At 49.2% G+C, this 21,794-nt stretch overlaps 1 protein-coding gene across 2 annotated transcripts in view; it reads right to left on the bottom strand.

Annotated features, from left to right (window-relative positions):
- Positions 1–17,479, bottom strand: part of LOC126534564 (kelch domain-containing protein 3-like) — an 18,193-nt gene extending 714 nt beyond the window's left edge. Inside the window, exons 1-9 of one of the 2 annotated variants that reach the window (XM_055072341.2) lie at positions 16,552–17,479; positions 16,119–16,293; positions 13,187–13,345; positions 10,559–10,746; positions 7,471–7,678; positions 5,872–5,958; positions 4,864–4,972; positions 3,332–3,429; positions 649–727 (exon numbers count right to left, since the gene is read on the bottom strand). In XM_055072341.2, the coding sequence (XP_054928316.1) occupies positions 649–727; positions 3,332–3,429; positions 4,864–4,972; positions 5,872–5,958; positions 7,471–7,678; positions 10,559–10,746; positions 13,187–13,345; positions 16,119–16,266 (1,076 nt within the window). In that variant the 5' untranslated portion in view covers positions 16,267–16,293; positions 16,552–17,479. Of the gene's footprint in view, positions 1–648; positions 728–3,331; positions 3,430–4,863; positions 4,973–5,871; positions 5,959–7,470; positions 7,679–10,558; positions 10,747–13,186; positions 13,346–16,118 lie in introns of both variants that reach the window. The other variant, XM_050181831.3, reaches the window with a different exon arrangement.
- Between the last annotated feature and the right edge of the window lie 4,315 nt (positions 17,480–21,794).

Here is a 21,794-nt window from a genome sequence, read left to right as displayed (position 1 = left end):
CTGTGCATGCAGGCGCAGAAGCGCGATTATACGAAGAGAAAGGAGGCGCAGATGGTCATCCAATGACCGAACTGTGGCACTATCGCGCACAACTGAAATGCGCGAACAAGTTAGCGCTATATATAGCTAGAATGTTAAGATCGTTTCAGCTTTCTAGACTTCGTATGATGTCGGCATGATTTTGGTTCTTTGACTCGTACACACGGGGACCAGCAACATCATTGGCAGCAGGACAGCAGCACCATGAAGAGCAAATCGAACTGCAATTACGGAGTTTACGACAACGATTATCATTACTGGTGTCACAAACGAAACGATGTGCCACCTTCACCGCGTCGTCTGCTACATATTTGTATGCCACCCAGTGGCGCCAGAATGTGTTAGCTGCTACCAAGAATCCACTGCGGGTATAGCACAAGCTGCCAACGAGGAAAATTCATTGGCCACATCGATATTTGCTCTCTCGTCGCACCCGTCGATCCCTGCGTTCACACAGTCGCTGTCAACACTGATTCGACAAGAACTGTAACTATGGCACAAGGAACCCTGTGACATCCTGGCTACTGCGTTCGTTTCTTTTCACGACCTGGCCCGACGCGGTGCAAGTAAATAAACGCGCAAGTTAAAAGTTACGCGTGCGTGACTTGCTTGTTTTCGTCGGGGAGGTGGCTGATGTCCATGCGGGAGTCGATCAGCACGAGGAGGCATAGCGTCTTCAGGGAAGGCGCTGCAAGGATAAGCAGAAAAACGCAGCGCCCCTCTAACATGAACGTAGTTCGGCAGAGAAAGCACACGCCACTTCACTCCCTTTTGTACTATATGCAAGGAACGCAGCAGAAGCTGTACACAAGTATACTATGGCGCGGTCATAGATGTCTCGCTCTGCACGCTTCACAGTGCAATTGTCGTTTAAATCTGCGACGTACGCTTTCTACGAAATAACTGGTTCGCGTGCTACAGCTACAACTTGTGGACGTAAGGCTGTATACATCAAATTACGTATTATTTGAGCTACTTTGTACATCCAGTGTGTGACGAACTACGCTGGCTCGCGAGCACGAGATTGTGGCCACGCGCGTCGCAGAAACGTGTCACCCGGTTTGCTCGATCGTGAATATGCTAACATCTGCAACCCCCTTCATTGTAATAAATGCGTCTTAATTCGTAACGTAAAGAAGTATGAGACAATATAACAGCAAATTGTACGATGCAGACGAAAATCTTTCTTTGCTGTGTGACCCGCCGCGGTGGCGTAGTGGCTTTCGCATTGCGCTGCTAATCCAGAGGTCGCGGGATCAAGTCCCGGCCACGGCGGCCGCATTTTGATGGCGGCGAAATGCAAGAACTCCCGTGTACCGCGCATGGGGAGTGCACATTAATGAACCCCAGGTGCCCGAAATTATTCCGGAGTCCCCTTCCCCTACAACGTACTTCATAATCTTACCTTGATTTTGGCACGTAACACGCTAGAATTTAATTTTTTTTTTTTAGTCTGTGATGCGCTTTTTTTTGTTTGCGAGCGCGAGCAGTGAGGGAAGTCTCACCGGCTTTTGTCACGTCGCCTGCTATGCGTGAAACACATTTGTTATTTTTTTCTCTTTCATTGTATTTTACATTGATAGAGTGCAGGGATCATAATTTCGATTGACATCCGAACAGGTGAAAGCATGCAGTGAATTCTGAGAACGAATGATGTCGAAGAGCGCCTAATGAGGCAGTAACGAAACTACCAAGACTACCTAACAGCAGGTTATTACAACGAAAGCTGTTTATGACTAACCTCCCATAGTTTTTTTTTTTTTCGGCGTCCGGCAACAGAAACGGACTAAGCGATTTCTAACAAATCGATACGGATGCAGTGCGACGGCGCAGATGTCAAAATGCGGAACAGATCAGAACGCTCGCCGTAAACAATTGCGTGACGTCAATGTTTTCGCATTATTATATGAGCAGGAGAGGTATCGGCGCTAAAAACAGCTGCGTTATCATTGGGGCAGGCACGTATAGTTCGCACACCCGAAGAACAACATGCGTACGAGGAGCGCCGGAGGGAACAGCAACGAGAATGTAAACGGCGTCGGCGCGAAACGACCACCGGCGAAGAACGTTCCCGCGACGCTGAACGAAAACGACAATCGCGAGCCCGGGCACCTCCGAACGGGCAACGACGCCAGACTCGCAACGCAAAATATGACAACCATTTCACTCTGTGAAGATGGAATGGCAGGAAAAGCATTTTGCTTTTCGTTTGAGAGCTTTCACATGTTGTCAGCTTCCACTGCCATTCCATCTTCACACAGTGGAATGGGTGCAAATTTTCCTTCTCTTCCTTTTGTTTCTTCCCATGATTTCCATTTCCCACGATATCGTTGCAAAGCAGTAGTGTTTATGGTGTCGAAAGATGCCTGCGCAAAAGTTACGACCCGCCAAAGTTGGCGCCAAGTTATTCTTGCGCTCCTCAAAAAAAAAGAAGGCATCACGATTTCGCAAGCTCGTCCTGATACACAACGGTTAAAGCGGGTATAATTAGCATGTCGGCTTATGCTTACGTGAAATCGATAGTGTGTTTCCGTGAATTCCGGCCGATAGGCCATTCGCAAGCTAGCACTTTCTAAAATAGCGTATGGTAGATCAGTTTTGTGCGCTTCGGATGCGTTAGCAGATGTAGTTTACAGAACAGCATTTTTTACTGCGAATAACTGTTTGTGCATATATCCTAATGACGCTCCGAAGAAAATTCACCCCGGCTATAGTACTCGGCTCCGCGCCGTGGGAAATGAGCATTCTGCCGCGGAACTGTATTCTCGAAGCTGATGAAGCACCGAAAATACTTCTTGCCGAGACATCGCCTCCGTAATCTCTGACGCGGGGCGCCGCTCCACAACGAAAATCTCAGAGGCCCACGCCTGCACTTGAGAGCCGAGCCGCGCACGCTAACCGTCGCCGCGATGCTACACGTCAAGCTGTCACGAAGAAAGGCATTTGAGTCGCGCATCGCTGTCGTCTCCGCAAATTTAGTAATTTTTTTTTTTACTAATTTAGTGATCGGGAACAAGCAAAAGCACCACGGGAGAAATGCAGGAATAGGTCACTGGCTCTCTGAAAAACGCAGTTTGCTGGATGTTTGCGCAGATCTAGGATAATTTTTCTTCTTTTTTATTTCTTTTTTTTTTTGCGTAGTAGGCATGATGGAGTAGTAAACGTGATGCTTCAATGTTTCGTCAAATAATCATCGATAAAGTCAAATAATCATCGATAAAGTCACCAGTGAAGCTCTGTTACCGCAGTTAGCGTATGCATGCCTACGTGTTCACCACGTGCTTTCCCTCACCAAAGTCCAGGACGTGTAGGTCCGGGTGGTCCACGAGGGACACGGTCTCGCTGGACTCGCGAAACCTGTCCAGGATGCTGCCTTTACTGGACACCGGGCTGCAGTAACGAAAAAGAAAAGTGAAGCACACTGAGGACGCGTTCCTTAATTCAAAATGCCGCGAAATAGAAAGGAAACCATGCTACAGTTTTGGGGTGTTCGAATTGTGAATTGGCCGAATATAATCGAATAGTTACATCAGACAAAAACAACCTCCGGACGTCGAATCGAATATCAAATTTTCCCTCATTTCTTAGCAAACTGAAACATAACATTTGTACGGTGTGTGCTTTGTAAAAAAACAAAACAAATTAAGCTTATTCAGATTGTTTGGTAAATGCATGTACTGCGCCGATTTCAGTTTGACGTCCGGTCAGTTGAGAAGCTGGCAAATGGAGAACAATTGCTTTCGGCTATCTGGCGCAGAATGAAAATGGCAGTAATACAGAGCGAGGAAAAAGTGCTTCGCCGGATGCACGCAGAGTGATGTGCTCTTTGAAGGAAGTGTGATACTACAACACTGCACATTGTTTTAAAGCGGTGCAAACTTGGTGAGACTGGCCAAGTAATGAATCGCTTCGCCAAAATCCAGACAAAAGGAAATCGTACGTATAGGCTGCCTAAGACTGAGGTATTCTTGACACGAAATAATCGAGCAAACGTTACATCCGTCCCGTGCATTCGCTCGGGAACTGATGTCTCTGCAGTTCTCTCCTGCAGTAAAATCATTTAGGGTCCCCGCTTGCGTCGGTCTCTTTGGCTCGAGACTCCACTGAGTATTCTTAACCCTGACACTCGAATTGAAACGAATGTTTGGCCATTTAGAATAGTATATTCCCGAATAGCAAAGCCCATTCGATTCGTATACGAAATTTCGAATATTACCGCACACAGTTAAAACTTGTAGCATCTGGTAGCGCTGAAACACGACAGTGCGGGCGCGCTAAACAGTGACCCCTCTCTCGCTAAAAGGGAACACGTCCATAGGGCTGTCGCTTTTGACAGGTTGCTTGTGAAATTCGCCGACCGATTGGCGGGACCTTTATGAAGCTCCTAAGCTTTCACGTCTTTTTTTTTGTCCCGCAGGCGGCAGTGGTCCACAATAGTTACCCGAACGTTCTCAAGATCACGTACATAAAAGTATAAACGTACATGCGATTTGGACGCTCGTAAAGCTTGTCCGCAGCAGTTGAATTGGTGCAATCAAAGAGTCGATGAAGTGCCGCAGTTTTCTTTCCCAGTGTCATCTATGCTCCATGCTCTGCACCGCAGTATCCTTCTGCTCCATGAAAAGAGCGCGTTATGTGCTGTGAATTTTTGTTGTTTCGTTTTCTTGCTTGGTAGTACCGAGAGTGCAAACGCGTTTCAACTTTACTGTTTATTTTCATTCTAAGCGAAATGGAACTAGCGGAAAGCACGTGCTTTTTACCCTAACCAACCCGATCCCCTCGCTAAATCTGTCGTGTCCCATTTTGTCGACGGGGAGAGCATACCTGGTTCCCCCGAATAGGAAGAGCCGGTTGCCTATCAGGCAGCAGCGGTGTCCCCTCCTGGCGCAGGGCCCCTTCCGCAGGAGCTTCACCTGGGTCCACTGGGAGCACTCTGGAAACGCGGGGCGCGTATTTCAACGACCGCTGTAGAAGTCATCATTATTCAAAAGACTAGCGCAAAATAGCAGGGACAAAGACAGAGAAGACGACAGGACGAGAGCTCGTCCTGTCGTCTTCTCTGTCTTTGTCCCTGCTATTTTGCGCTAGTCTTTTGAATAATGATGACACACCAACTAGCCCTGCTTTCTGCCTTGATCGCTGTAGAAGTCATCGTAGCAGACTTAGGACGGTAGAAAACAGGGTAAATTGCTTAAGCAATCCTCAAAAAAATATCGGCCGAGGAAGTGGAGAGCGTATTTCTTGGCCGCAAACTACGCGTGGCAGTAGACGTCATAGATATTGCAATAATCACCAAAAAACCTTTTAGCTAAATAGAGCTCAGTAGGAAGTTCTCTTAATTTAAAGGTTAGTTATAAGAGAGGTGCAAACTAAATTTGTCCGTTTAGCGGAATTATGAGACCAGGACATCGTCCCCGATATCCCTCTGGCGAAAACACACGGGTGCTTCGAACGTCATTCCCCCCTACTCCCCACCTCAAAAAAAAAATGTTTCACGCCCCCCTACAGTCCCCGCGCTTGCCCCTTAATTCGGGAAAGGAACATCAGCGAGGTCTCGTGCCAAATTTTGGAGGCACAAGCCTTAAAGGTGATGCTCCAGTCTTCCCCAGATTTTTTACTACATGGACACGCCTTCCAACGATGGTTTTCATATGCGACGACGTAATTGTTTCCGCTGTGACGTAAACGGGTCGGACTAAGGAAAGATTATGAAGAGCTGAAAACTCGAAAAATGGGCGAAAAGCTCTTTTGTTTAGCTATGTGTTTGTTATACGTGGCGACTTTGCCGCCACGTATTAGCGAGAACTTCCCGAAGCACACTTATGACGGTACCTGGGCTGTATTTGTACATGTCTCCGAAGAAGGTTCCCAGGAGACCGTTGTAGCCACCGAACACGTACATCTCGCCTTTGTAGACGACTGGAAGGAGACGCCGTTAACAGTGGGTGTTCAGGCATTGTACAACAGTGGAGGCAAGAGCACACACAGACTGTCAAGACCGTGCAGGAAGGTAAGAAATACTGAGAGAGTGTCACGTGACAAAAATTAAGGGTACTACTACTATCGGCTCATCATGTCACGTGGAAGCGTGCGTGGTATCCAGCGGTATAGGCTTTAATGCGACTTCTTCAAAACAGACGAAAGAAGACTCGAGCTAGTGAGTTGTGACAACTTTTTTTTTCTTTCTGCACAACAACTGCGCATACATGCGCGAGTTTCCTGAAATTCATGACGTCACCCTGACGTACCATTAGAGCGTCGGTTTTAAAGAAGAGTGGGAGGGGGCGGGAATGGGGGGGAGGGCTCAGGCCTCGCTTCCATCCACTTAAAAATTAACATTGTTGCTCCAAGTAAACTAAAATCGAGTTTCAATATGGAGTACTTCGCCAGACCGAGCTAACGTATACGGCTTGTTCGACAGCTATCTTGCAGAGCGCTCCCGCAGCGCCACAGCGGTCATGCAAAGCAGCAACTAAGCCTAATCCCGATAATCAACCTCTAATCCCGATAAGTCACCTAATCCTGGTCAATGTTGTTTCGAACGTTCTTTCCCACATCTCTAAATCTGTCTCGCACCTCAAGTTGCACTCCTAAAGCGCTTTATGGCTGTGACCACTAGTCGGATACCCATGCTATTTATTTAGTTAAATAAACGTTCCAACCCCAATCTGCTATCAATGCTGCTATTATGTGGTTTGCACCAAACCACGCATGCCACATCCTTCCCGATGCAGTCACAGAAGACTCCCTGCCATGGGCTCCACAATACGGTGGGGCCATTGAAACAGCTCGCGCGTACTCCCGACGTGTCCCCCTATGTTACACCGTTTTTCTCATCGCAGTGTACTCACTATATTCCCCAGAACTGACCACCGAGTGGTCGGCTCTGGTGACGACCTGCTGGGACCAAAAATTAAGGTGACCGGCGGAAATCATTGGGTGCGCACGGGAAAACGCCACCAGCGATGCCCTTGACTAACGAACTCCGAAACCAATAAGCAAAAAAAAAAAGTACTCCATCTCTATGTATCTATGTATCAACTCGAAGTAAGGCGCGAAAACACAGCACAGCGCGGACTCTGTAGCCGTCGCAGGTTAGTTTCAAGATGTAACGGCCCGGCCGGGCGCGCGCGGCCGCTCCAGCCGCCCAAGCCACCCCATCCTTACCCTCCCCCCGCCCCGAAGTGTTGCGCGAGACGGAAGACGTCGCGCTTACTCCCCACTTTACTCCCTTGCGTACGCTAGCTTGAACCGCGATCGCCGGCTCACCCACGCACACTTTCGCTCACACATAACACATATGGCGCGCGGCGACGATTTTATCACGCTTGGACTTTATACGGAACCTCACGGCGTCGCCGACGGGCGAAATGCGCCTGCATGGAGTGCCCATATAATTGCTATCGCAATAAAAAAAAAAAACCTGCTCACAGGCAGCGTGACTGCACCGGCCCAGTGGCATGGTCCCCTTGGTCACCGGGTGCACCCAGGCGCCGTTGGTGGTGTCCAGGTAGGCGAGCCGGTCGCAGTACGCCGCCTCTTCCTGGGTGTCGGCCGAGCCGCGCCGGCCGCCCCACACGTACATGCGCCGGCCGATGGCCACCGCCGAGTGGAAGCTGCGCCACTCTGGCGCGTTGCCCTGCGTGTGTGTGCGGTGTAAGCAACAGGTGCGCACAGACAGCACGCGTGCACGACAGCCTCTCTCGCGTTTCTGGCGAACCGGATAATGACCGCAACACCGTGGCACGTAAGAAGCCCCTATCTACATAAATACGTGGGCAGGGAGAAATCATGCTGCTCCGCATCGACTGCACCGATACTGATGATGTTTGTTGCAACTAAAAGAAGAAGTTAGTTTAGTACTTGGAAATGGATTCTTAAATGCGAACCATTTCTTGGCGAACATTTGACACTTTGACAGTATCTATCTAGCCGCCTACGTCTTGGTGGTTTCATGGTCATTTTGTTAACTTGGTAGGTACCAAAATTGTAATAGTATGACAAGGCTCTATGACGAACATAAATGATAGGTCATGACATGAATGCCATGACATATCGTTTAGAAAAATTATCGGGTGTATTTTGCAAGGAACTAGAGTAAGAAGTTTGCAACTCTTTAACCCATAAATAAAACCCGAAAGGCGAAGCATCGATTTCGACAGCAAATTAGCATAAAGCCATACGAAGCAAGGATAGTGTTTTTATTAGCCGCGTCAACTTGTAGACATTCGCTCGCTAACTAAATTTACAAGCGCGGTGTCAGCGCGCAGAGCAAACGTGAACACATCGCACTCGATGACCGCAGACACTCGCTATCAAAACGCTGGCATGAGGAAACGCGGCAGCAGGAGCGAGCGAAGTGATCTTCGTGCGGTCTATCGCTTCAACGCTAACAGCGCCGAGAAGCGTGGCAGTCTGGGTGAGTTGGTATGTCATTACTTTTTTAGGCTTTAGGCTTGTAGCGCAGCTCAGAACGAGCAAAAAGGAAGGTGGAAGGGGTAATGAAAAGGAATGAAGAACAGCGTGAGCACTCACCCTGTTCTCCGTTCCTTTTTCCTTACCCCTTCCACCTTCCTTTTTGCTCGTTCTGAGCTGCGCTACAAGTCTAAAAAAGTGCCGAGAACACACAGCAGGCACAAATATATAAGCCGCCGACGTACCTAGACTCTGGCCCCAACACAGATCGATCTCAAGATGGAACCGCGCGGAGCCGCCACATGCGCAGTTGCAGCCGGAGTAGAACGTCACCCCCCTCTCCCTCCCACCGATGCCTCGCAACGTTCGGTGCCCCGCGCTCGACAGAGGACGGCGCGCTTCCTCTCCGCTTCCGTCCCTTTCGCACGGGCAAGATTGCGACGCGATCGTCGTATCCCCTCGAACGCTTTCACTCGCACATACAGCGTATAGGGCGCGCGGCGACAATGTTATCGCCCTTGGACTTTAAAAGGAGCTTCATGGCGACGGCGACGGCAGAAATGCACCTGGAGTGTCCATATAATTGCTATCGCAATGAAAATAATATAGCAGTTCTGTAAACTGCACCTAAGAATACATTTAAAGCAGTACCCCGAAGTGCGTGCCCGTTTTCGGCATTGGCGAGGTAAAAGAGGAGGGGATTCTTTATGTCCCGCGAGCCACCAGACCGATTCATCACGTAATCGTCGGCGCGCTGCTAGGGGAATGGCTATTTTCGAAGCCTGGGTGAGTATTTGGGTGGTCAGCAAAGTATACTGCCTGTGACAGGCTAGGTTCCCCTAGCCGGAATCCTTGAGGGGAAGACCGACGCGTGGCCTGAACCCGTCACCGTGGCCGGCAGCAACCGCCGTATAGCTAGGAACCAGCGGCCTGGCGCTATTCAGATCAGACTCTCGCCTTTCACTCCGCAGATAAGCACAGGTGTTCCAGCGCTCTCAGGCCTTCCTGCCGATTTTTCTATTGCATTTAATTGTTCAATGAGGATGTCCCTAATGTTCTTTCGCTTTCTTTCTTTTTGTATATATATATATATATATATATATATATATATATATATATATATATATATATATATATATATATATATATATATATATATATATATATATACAAACGAACGCCTTTATAACGAAGTACTTGGGGCTTCCGCGCTCATTAGTTATAGAGCTCGGGCACCACACTACTCGCAACAGAACCGGGACAGAATTATTCCTTCGTTGTACAGGTCATTTCATTGTAGAGGCGAGATAATTTCTACATTTGACATGTATTCCAATAAAAATTGGAGTTAGCGCCGAGTTGATGATTCCTCTGAAGAGCCGCAGGTTAGCAAGAAAATGTGCGCCGATTAACAAGGTGACCGTATTTCGACGAGTAGAGCGACAAATCTTAACCAAGAGTCAAGAAAGTCGCCCCGTCCAAATGGTGCTACCAGGCTGAGGATGAATGCCTTGCCTCGAAGTAAGATATATACTGATGTCGACAGATTGCCCGCGGTATAAGTAAAAAAAGGAGAAAAAAATCCTTTACCTCCTTTAGCGGAGTATTTGTCTCGAAGGCTTTCTACGCGAAAGGCGAAACGCTAACCGCGATCTGACGCTCTATATAGCCTTGCCGACCTAAAATTACTACATACAGGAGAACGAGCACCAGAGCTACACCGGCGTGCTAACCGCGGTTAAGACGCACCTCAATCGCTTATACGTAAACTGCCGCCAATTATGTGAAGCTACCACGTGACTGTCACATTGCTGTCACCCGTATCAGTCAAAGAAACTCGAGGCAACAGTAACTAGCGCATGAATCGTCCACCACAGTCTATTTCCTGTTCCCGGCCTTCTTATATACGTGCACTGCACACAATGAAACGTAACTGCGGGTGCGTTCAGGCGTCGTCAAGTGGCCGAAGCAAGCAGGTACCTCTGCGGGAACGTTGCGCTCATCGTCTTCTCTTTGCTGTTCCAGCTAAACCATATATGCGTGACGTTCGAAACAGCGCTGTGTATAAGTTTTTCCTCCTACGCGTGCCACACCGCGCTCTCACCCTGGTGGCCAGGAACCTCCAGTGCATGGTGTCCAGGTCGAGCACGTGCACGTCCTGCGAGATGCGGTCGGCCTCGTCCTCCCTGCCGCCGAACACGTACATGCGGCTGCCCAGCACGCACGACGAGTGGCCCTCGCGGGCGCCGGGAGTCTCGCCCGTGGTGCGGGGACGCAGCCACGTCAACGACGCTGCCGCCAGGGGGGCGCCAATGGAGGTGCTAGCTTTATTTGTTTAGTTGTTTATTTACTGCAGAAAACCTGCAGCGTCGTTCAGGCGTTACTGCTGGGGGGACATACCAATAATAAAGGCAAAGAAAGAGGGGACCCCATATCTTGCCTCAAAGGGTAGTGCGCGCAACACTACGAGGCCATTACAGGAATTCGTAGGAAAACAGGGACACAAATTAATTAATTAATTAATTAATTAATAATACAACATTACTGCGTGGATTTGTCCAATCTTCGCGCAGGTTGCTTCAGACGGTTTTGTGGATTCGTTTATTACGCCTTATGTGACTCTCTATTGGCCCAAACCTTGAAGCGATCCCATTTTTGTAAGCGCTGAAGGCAATATATTGTTGATTTACTTATGCAACAACACTTCGTTGAAAATGGTCAGTTTGAAAAGTCACAAAGCCGTTTGAAGCCAGAAGGATGAAGTTAAGACAAATTGATGCTATATACATATAATCATCACTATCATGTTGGCTGAATGTCCACGCTAATTGCTGGTCCCGTAGACGCTAGCGCCATAGTTCCCCCTGGTAATTTTTTCTAGAAAAGTGTGTGAACGGCCTGCGACATCTTCAGCATCAGTACTGCACAATTACCGCATAAAGCACAGGCTCAACAGGTCTCGCCCATTATGCGACCCAAGCCGTGTCGACGCAGGAGCATTTGAACTACAGTCTGACGTGAATGTTGGAAACTGCGTTGTCACCAACGCCCATAACGTCGGCTGTCGGGAAAAGCCGATCACTCACGCTCAACGACAGTGACGAGGACCAATAAGGCAAGGTATGTGTCGTTGCCGCTGCAGCGGTCTAATTCAAAGCTTTACTTACGATCTTCGTGAACGTTCTTAACAGTGTTTCGGGCGTACTTTATTTGTCTTTATAGAGATATTCTATGCAGGATTCAACACCTTTAATTTTCAAATCATGTTCTCCTTCTACGGCAGCGGTGCTAACCACCCTCATGACAAGATATTCTGCAGCCGTGGTCACCCAGCGGCTACGCCATTGCGCTGCTGCGCTCGAGGTCGTGGGCTCGATCCCGGCGCGGGAGCTGCACTCTGATTGGGGAGAAATGCAAAAAATTCACCGACGATTACGATACTCCCTAATGCGAAATTTGAGTGCAGCTCTATACGTGTGTTCATTTCGCGATATATTGCGCGGGCAATCTATCTCGAGCGGCACGTTCCAAACTAAGCGCAGTGTTGCGCATCTGCCTCGCTAATCGGGAGACCTCGAGAGTCAGCGCGGGAGTGACGAGTGGGTGAAATTCAGAGAAGCCGCCGCAGACAGACCTCCGCTCATGCAGCGCTTTGTTTCCATACCGACGGCGCGTGCTACTCTGGCGCCACATCGTAGTCATCGTCACCGCACAGCGCGCCCTGCGCGACACTACGCTTTCGTTCCACCAACGACGAGAGCGGCCCTTCGTCGCGGGGAAGTCGTGCCACCGGTGTCAGCGGCGACAACACCCAAGGGAGCGTCACATCGGGCCTTACTCCGCAGAGTTCAGCATGCAGCACGCATACCACATGCTTTAGTCGCGAAGCACTTCGTGCTCTTAGCGCATGCAGACATAATGTATTATACGTCCGCGTTGTACAACGAAAGTAATTGCAGAAGCGGGCTTCTCCCCAGTTTAACCCTTATTGTGGAGAAGAAAACTTTACAAGACGCCTCCTTTAATGCGCGCACACATGGACAGCTCTTTAGCTGTCTCGCAAGCGGCACATAAAAACTGTCGGCTGTGAAGATTGCGTCCTTGATGCGAGGCTCCAACGTTCATCCATATCTCCAAGAGGAGCTGCGGAGGCCAAGCGCGGCGGAAGTACGAATAAAAGCGCTGGGTAACGATAGAAGCTTTGTCGCACGCGACTGGGGCGGATTCAAGTGATTGTCAATCGCTTGTGCACTGTACGTTATCGGAACCTGTTCAGGGACTCCCTTGTAAGATTCCTCGTACTCACGAGGTTCTCGAATATGGAAGTCTTGATGCCTTGAGGGTGCATACGACGGTTCGTTTGCCAGTTGCTTACTCTTAAACCCCCGTACTACGTGACACTCGCGGTTAAAAAGACCTCATCCGCCGCCTTGGTTGCGTGCGGCACTGGCTAGCACTCCAAAGGATAATCTTACACATATACGCACATCCCCCAAGACGGTGCTAGGGAGGATGACCGCACGCGCAAGGCGAAAGCTGCGAGTTCGGCTAACATCTGCAGCAAGTTGTCATTTCGTCCATTTTCATTTCTATACTTACGTTATTCTTTCTACATTTGAAATAGTCACATAATATTTACTTTTTGCTATGCTTTCTGAGGCTTCACTGTGTTTCACTTCGTACGAGTTTAGGTTAAAAAACAAAAACAAAAAACGAGCAGCGAGTGTGGTACCGGTGTCGAAGCGGTAGAGGATGCTGCAAGCGCCGTCCTCGTTTCGGCCTCCCCAGAGGTAGGCGTGCTCGCCGTACGCCACCACCGTGTGACCGTACCGCTGGAATGGCACGTTCTCCAGGTTGCTTTGCACCGGGATCAGCGTCCACCGGAGAGAGCCTGCGCGACCGCGCCATTCAGTGATCGGCACGACGCAAACGAAACCGAACTGTAGGTGGGATAAACCAGGGCGCTATAACGTAAAGCTATTCCAAACATTTATATTCCGATTCTGCAATCAATGCTCCGCGATTGGTCGAAAGCTTCTTTGAGCCATCCCCACTTCGCCTGTCTGTCACGCGACGTCACGACAACCGTGTCAGCTCCACATCTGATATGACGCGTGCACACTGATTATGCGTGATTAGACCAAACAAAAGAAAAATAATTATTTCTAATTCGACGCCTTTTCACCATTAGCCCTCTGCTATTGGTCAAAAGTTCTTGGGCTGCGCCCACTTCGCCTGTCTATCACGCGACGTCACAAATCCGTGAAAAGTCACCGCGTGAAAGTGGCGTGTACGCGTTAAAAATGCATTAATCTGCCGAACAAAACTGAATTTCTTACTGAGCAGCCGGAGACTGCCCCGTTCCGATCACTCAGGCACTGGCTACTCGCACGTGCAGGAGAGCATAGGTTTATTTGCGTATATTAATGCTTTCTGCGTGGCCGTGTAAGGTTATTGAGCTCTTTCGGCAGATTTACGACGTCGTTCTGCCAACTCTTCTTTGCTGAGTATCTGTTTTAGCGGCATTCTTAACCTTCCGTTGCACACCGTCACGATTTTCGACCAACCACTGCAAGCTGGTCGAAAAGAGCAGGGGGAAGCGGACCAATCGCAGACGCCGGCACTACCCTCTTTATCTGATTACCTATTTTCGCTGCGCTGGGTCAGCCCCATCGAAACCCTCTCCACTTGAGCGTGCGCCTCGCCTTTTGTCAGCCAATTAGATTAGAGAAACCGCTCAATGTAGGCGATGTTATTCGTTTTGAAAGCGGACAAAAGTGACCACCTTTAAACAAGGAGAGCGTTTGATTGAGCTGTTCCGACAACGCGGCGAGTGACCACCCCATGCTTGCGTCGGCGGTTACGTAAATCTGACGTCAGGAAATTGGAATAAAAACACATTGGAATAGTTTTACGTTATAGGGCCCCTAAACTTGGTTTATTCGCGGTGATCCTCGACAAAACTGGCCTTTCCTTTTTTATTGGTATTGTGGCGTATTCGCGCGTCAAAATGTTTCATTTTTTATAAGGCTACACAGGATTGGCAATGGTGCGTGAAATCGCGCATAGCTTGAGTGTGTAGACATTTCGCTATCTTGTTTTCCATGAACCTTACAACACCAGGTGGCGGTATGGAGGCTTAGCAGCTGGCACTCTCAGTGTGCCCTTCTATTAGATCGCCCACAGGCATGAGACGTTCCATAAGTCGGCGTGTCCAAAAACAGCCTTACACTTCTGTGACGGTAGCGATCGGCGTATGGAAGCTTAAATGGTACATAAAAGGGAATACATATCGCACATTTAACTAGCGGCTAAGTGCACAAACAAAATCTTGGATTAAATAATTTTCTGCACGGTAAGCTTACGGCATATGTTTTCTGTGTCCTACCACTACAGCAACAAAAACTCTCGTTTTCGCAAGAAGATTGTCTAACACAAGTACAATGTTTGCAGCTGGCAGCATAGCGATGATTGCCATTCTCCCTTCACGTCGATCGGCGACAATGCAAAAGTCAAGTTCTTTTCACCGCTCTTCGTTATGTGCCGATAGGCGAAGACTAAGAAAGCATAAGCCAACTTGTCACAGTTAAACGCAACATAGCGGGTATTTCCCTATTTCAATAAAATTCGCCTGTATTAGCGGTACATTAACCTGGTCGACTTGGAGAAGTACCAGAATCCTCGCGCAGATTTCCCGAATGAAGGTCCGCCAAAATAAAACGAAATGTACCGCGCTTGATCGCAGATGAAATCGTCACGAGCAAATGGCGCATAATTTTATTTATAATTTTCTAAATGTTGTTTCCATAGTTATTAAATCATTGACGTCGTTTAAGTATCGCGACCCTCGTTCACTCTGTAACCGACATCGCTCTCTTCCTGTTGCTTAACGTTATGCGTAACAATTTTTTGGGGTTCCATCGTTCGTTGCGCGGTCAAGCTGCTTCGTTGACCTTCCAGTTCCTGCCCCATATTGTTAGTACTGGTAAAACGCAATAACTCTTTTATTTTTGAAGGATAACGGTAAGCCGCCAGTTACGAGCTGGCAACGCGTATCGTATGCGGTCCAACCCACTTTTATTCTCCCGTAAGTTTCCTTCTCATGGTCAGGGCATCCTTGCGAGTAATTGGTCTAGGTAAGGGCACTCGAGGAGGGCACAGAATTAGGTGGCGCGATCAAATTAGGAAATTCGAAGGCACAAGATGGGGTCCGTTGGCGCAAGACTCGTAATCTGGCGTAATCGGAGAACGTTGGAAGAGGCCTTCGCCCATTGGTGGACACAACGATGGCGTATATCGCGACCGTCGTCTGCTTGTTCGAACTGCGCATACGAAAGTTGGTCTGTGAATGTCACTCGAAAGCGCAGTACCCCTTCAACGTTACAAATGTTATCCCCCCGAGAAATAACGCGAGATGGTGAATTTAAAAAAAGAGAGGGTATACAAAACAGAACATAGCTCCTGTAGATCGCGCGGTACAATTTATTACGAAGTTGGCAATGAGAATTTTTTTGTCTTTGGGGCTTGTAACGCGAAAACAGCTCGCGTGCCAACGGGCACACAGTCCCGACCGATTCTCGCGGGACGAGCTCGCGTAAGTTGGCGCGAATAAGACGTAGACGTTGTCGTATATAGACGGGGCCCGGTGCGCGAGAACAACGCACCCGTGTTGAGCACGTGCACGTCCATGGGTCGGCGCATGGTGTTCATCTCCTCGGCGCAGTAGCCGCCGAACGAGTACACCTCGTCGCTGATGGCCACCGCCGCGTGGTTGGTGCAGCAGGGCCCTCCTTCCACGCGCGCCGTCCACATCGTGTTTTGCTTTTTCGGTTCGGGCGGCTGCGCGAGGAAACAGCAACAGGACAGAAAAGATGCACGCAATGGTGAAAATTTATTAGGTTATATAGTTATATCAGACCCAGTCAAAAATAAAAAAAGGAAACTTCGCCGGCCATCCACGATCCGCAGTACATTCAGAGCGATACAGCTTGACGCAGCAGCGTTAGTCCCTGTGTTTGACTAGATCATCCTTTACTTTCCACCATGTATGTGTACTTAAAGCGCTTCCACGTTGGGTAAGAAAAGCCGTATACTCACGCCGCGCTTGGAGGTCCACTCAGGTGGGGCGCCTGCGACAACGCGAGGACCAGGAACCGGGACAAGTAGGAACCTTCAGAAGCAGCCCGTCGCGGAACCGTGGTGGCACGTGAAACGTTGACCTGCTCTTCTTCTTTGTCGCCTGACTGTGGCAACCTAAGCGTGAGTGTGCCTTTGTTGCCGCTGCTGCAGACGATTTTGTCAGGATAAAATGTCGCGCACGTACGAAGAAAAATGATCGAGTGACCATGCAATGTGACTTTTGGGCTATACGGCTCACTCTGGTTCACGCGAGGCTCGTTTCTTTTTTTTTTTTTTTTTTCTTCCAGCTTATCGCCGAGCTGTCAACACTTCGTTTCGCTATAGCCCCGCGCGGTGCAGCAACACTCCCGGCTGTAGTGCTCGTTTATACGCCGCTCGCGGCAGGATTCGCGTAAGCAAATCAGCAACGACAGTCGGCTGCCGGTGCGACAAAGGGGCCAGTGTGAGCTACAGTCCTTCCGCGACGCTTCCTCTCGACGTCGCGCGGAGAGGAATCGAAGATGCACACAATGCACGAAGCTTTCTTCTGAGAGAGGGAGAGATAGAGAAAGGAACTTTAATGAGAGATAGGTAGAGAGGTCGTCGGTCCGGAGTGATGCCAGTCTCTGACAGAGACAAGGTAGAAATATGAAGGAGGTTGGTATAGCGAAGGCGATGATGGCATATATATATATATATATATATATATATATATATACTGCTACCAAGTCTATAACTGTGTTTCTGCGCCTACAGCACCTCGACGCTCCACGGCAGATCGCCCTTGACGCAGCAGAGCTACAGGCTCTAAACTTTCCGCAGCTGTTCTCGCCGTAATCGCATTTGAGTGCGACCGCAGGCTATACTGCAGGACGTCAGTTATTTGCCGCAGCATCACTTTGACGACCAATTCCGATGGGGCCGTCTCGAAGCGCTCGCGTTCTTCTCGTCGACATTCGGAGCCCGCGGTTGTTATTCTGGCCATGCATTCGTGCCCAGGGTCGAGCTGTTCCCCTTACGCGTCGCCTGTAGAAGCTCACCAGCAGACGTCGGTATACTCGACACTTGCTGGGACCACCGTGGCTGGAGCCAGGGGACTGTGATATTGATCTTGAGTTTGATAACGGCGCGACCGCTTCCTCCACTTGCGCGTTGACGCTGCCGCCTCCTTGTCAGCCAAACCGTTCACGTTCGTGTGTTGCAGTAAAGTGTCTCCACCTCCCGCCCCTCCTCCTCTATTTTTATTAGGGCGATCTTTCTAGTTTGCCTCATGGGATTGACAATTTGAGCATTTCGTTGCCTCGACTGTACATAAAGATCGGTCATGGCTGTCTGCACAGCGGGAACGTGTCGCCTGGCCATGGGCCAAATTTAAACTCATGCGACAAAACAAAAATTGCGCGGTTTTACGAGCCATAAACACGATATGATTACGTGGCACGCCGTAGTGGGGGGCTCCGAAAATTCGCACCACCTGGAGTTCTTTAACGTGCACCTAAATCTAAGTACACGGGTGTTTACGCATTTCAACGCCATCGAAATGCAGCCGCCGTGGCTGGGATTCGATCCCGTGACCTCGTGCTTAACAACCCAACATCAGAGCCGCTAAGGAACCACTGCGGGTACGTGCGACAACGCACTGGTCTGGGCGCACCGGAGATCTCACATACGCTGGCGTAGCCCGGGGACGATGGAGGAGGCCGAAATGCACTCCCCCCCCACCCCCCCCCCCCCGCAAAATTTTGTGACGAACCCTCGCCTTCTCCCCTTTCGCACGAAACAGAAAGTTTCAAGAGATGGGCTCCGTAAGAGCGACATGGATTTATTTGTTTATTTAATTATTTATTTATTTTAGTATACTGAGATCAAAGGGATAGCTTGAATGTGAAAGCAAGGCGAGGGGCAAGGGCTAGTGGCGGTCCGAACAAGGGAGGGGGGGGGGGGGTCATGAAGCGATCGCGGGGCCTATAACGTAAAGCTATTCCAATATGTTTTTATTCCAATCTCCTGACGTCAAACTTGCGTAACAGCCGAGGAAAGCATCGGGCGGTCACCCGCAGGGTTGTCCGAACAGACCAATCAAACGCTCTCCTCTTCATATGAGGTCACTTTTGTTTGCTTGAAAAACGAATAACATTGCCTACACTGAGCGGCTTGTCTTGTCTAATTGGCTGACAAGAGGCGAGGAGCAGGCTAAAGTGGAGAGGCATTCGATGGGGCCGAGCCACTGCACTGAATATCGATAACCAGATGAAGAGGGTGGTGCCGGCGTCTGTGGTCGGTGCGCTTTCCCTTACTTAGCTTGCGGTGGCTGGTCGACAATCGCGGCGGCATGCAACGGAAGCTTAAGAATGACGCTGAAACGGATGCTCTGCAAAGAAGAGTTGGCAGAACAAGGTCTTAAACATGCCGAAAATCCTCCAAAACGTTACCTGGCCGCGTAAAAAGATTTATTATACGCAAATAAACCCATGCTCTCCGGCAGGTGCGAGTCGCCAGGGCCTGAGCGATCGGCGGCAGCCATCTTTTATTCCTTTCGGAACGGGTCACCCTGCGGCTATTCAGAAGAAAATGCAGTTTTGTTCGGCATATTAATGCACCTTTAATGCGTACACGTCACTTTGACGCGGTGAGTTTTTGCGGTTTTGTGACGTCGCGTGACAGGCAGGTGAAGTGGGTGCAGCCCGAAAACTTTTGACCAATTGCAGGGGGCTAATAGCGAAAAGGGGTCGAATCATAACTAACCATTTTTCTTTTGTTCGGTCAAATCATGCATTATCAGTGTGTACACGTCATATCAGATGGGGAGCTATCACGGTTTTCGTGACGTCGCGTGACAGACAGGTGAAGTGGGGGTGGTCCAAAGAAGTTTTTGACCAATCGCGGAGGGCTGATTGCAGCATTGGAATAGAAAAGTTTGCAATAGTTTTACGTTATAGCGCGCCCCCCTCTGCCGTGCTCAGAAGATTGCGGCCGCACTCTTGGCGCACTACTACCTCATTTCGTATTGTGTTAACCCCAACTGCTGAGGGGGGATCATCGCTAAAAATTACACACAGAGATAAAGGCGGGACGAGCGCGCGCATAAAACTTGAGGAGGGGTGCCATTGTTGCTCCTCACTAGGCCTTTGTCACGTCGAAGCGCTTCTCCCTTGACTAACTCGATGACCATGCTGCGCGGAAGAAAAGCATTCCGAAAATATTGCGACTCACTTGTCTAGGAAACACATGATAAGCACCCCCCTCTCTTTTTCTTCTTTTCCTTTCCCTTGTCTCTGATTTTCATTATGTTACTAAACTTGGGAAGAGCTTCCTGTTAGGCTTAAAGCTCCTCCATCAACCTACCGGTAGTAGCAGTATGGAGGGGCTTTAGTTAGGCTAGTTTGTACACGCTGCTAAAAATGTAAATATGGTTAAAAAAGGACAAGAAAGAACGACCTACGGAACGCTGATTTGCGCGCGGCAAAATATATCGTGGACAGGCGTGCTGGGCCAGGGCAGGAGGCACTGGCCAGGGAAGCTAAGAGACCGTCACAACAAACAGGTGGGAGGGTAGGTAGGTGAACGGCCTCGAAATTCATGCAGAAACAGAAATACAGGCACGTTAGGGGCCGCTGCGCCGTTCAACAAGCCGGTGAATGTTCAAGACTGCGACAGTGACTAACGGAAAAGAATTTTAAGAAGGGGAGTGTGATGATGGATAAGAGCAAAATGGGGGGGAGGGGGGGGGGGGCGGATGCGCATAAAAGGCGTGAAGAACGAAGTTGGCGGATTATTATGGACATAGGGAGAGCATCCCGTCACTTCCCGGTCGCTCAACACCAGAAGTGCCGTAGCCAGTCGCCTAGCTGAGGCTCAAGTATACCCCGTCGTAACACGTGCTGCTTGCTGCGGAAAGCCCGTCCTAACTAAACGTCTCGGCAATTTTCAGGGTATATATAGATATAGACGGGTGTCCGGAGACACGACACTTTCAAATCTCTCGGAGCTACTGGCCCTTATTTTACTGCGAACAACGGATGCCGTAATTTTCACAAAGGCTTCTAAACAGTAAGCAGCCCTGCTTTAGGCCTCAATTCCCGAGTGCGATCAAGTAACAATATGCGTCGCATGATGGATACAATATCATGTTCGCAAGTTACTTCCAAACACCTCTTCAAACATGTCAGATAGCAGATCACCCAGAGTGAGCGAAACTTGCATCAGGTGATACTATCGAAGTTCTAGCGCAAAGCTTCGTTCCTGTATTTTTAAACCTAGAATAATATAGCATGCCCACAACGCCGAAAGCGCTATTCAGGGATAGGCGACTTGCAAAATAGTGCCCTCCCTGTTCCGGTATGCAGCCGTGGCCGTACCATTCACTAGACGATCTCGCTGGAAGACAACAGTGATTTACACTGTTACCTGGGCTGCAACAAGTACGGCCTGAAAACAGGCCGTACTTTTGCAAGTCATGTACGAGCTAGGTCATCAGCATACATTACATACAAGCATCAATTCGTAAACGAAATTTTAGTTCTCGTTTAATATCATCATTTTCAAATACAGCATGCGGATGATAGCATAACTTGATGCTAAGTGGCTGCACGCCTTAGCAATGAAAAACTTTTGTCACAAGCTAAGCAAAGTAGTGTTTCGGCAACGCAAAAACGTGCATCCTCGTTGTTAACGAATTATTGACTGGGGAGTGCTAAGAGTTTGTTTTGCGTGGTGTACTACCTCCATATATATATATATATATATATATATATATATATATTGAGAGAGAGAGAGAGAGGGTGAAGGAGTGGTAGTTGTCGGCGGGGACCCCTCCCTTTCCGAAATAAATTTCTGACTACGCCACTGCTCAGATGGAGCGACCAGGTAGGGCGTCGCTCTCGAAAATTGGCTTAACTCTTGAGCGGCCAAAGTGATCAAGTACAGTGATCTTGACTCTTGAAGGCGACATCCGCTGTGACTCCTTGTCGTCGACGACATTAGAAATGACACCGGCCCTAGTCCAATTACCATACTTAATAAACCCGCAGAATTCCACATGCTCGTGAGTAAGTGCATGGTTTACGTTCTCAAGCGAAGCTTGTTGTATTGGCTCACAAGTGGGGTTGTCATGATCACGCAAAAACCCAGTTGCTCTCAGAGCAGAGCAGCTGCGGGAAAGGGCGGTTTGATGAGTCGACAGCGGCGCCGGCGCCAGAGCGTGAGTCATTAGCAAAGATTCC

The sequence above is a fragment of the Dermacentor andersoni genome, chromosome 7, assembly GCF_023375885.2.
Source record: "Dermacentor andersoni chromosome 7, qqDerAnde1_hic_scaffold, whole genome shotgun sequence".
Classification (NCBI taxonomy): Eukaryota; Metazoa; Arthropoda; class Arachnida; order Ixodida; family Ixodidae; genus Dermacentor; species Dermacentor andersoni.
The sequence above is the reverse complement of the archived record's forward strand: the minus strand, read 5'-3'. Positions and strand labels throughout refer to the sequence as shown.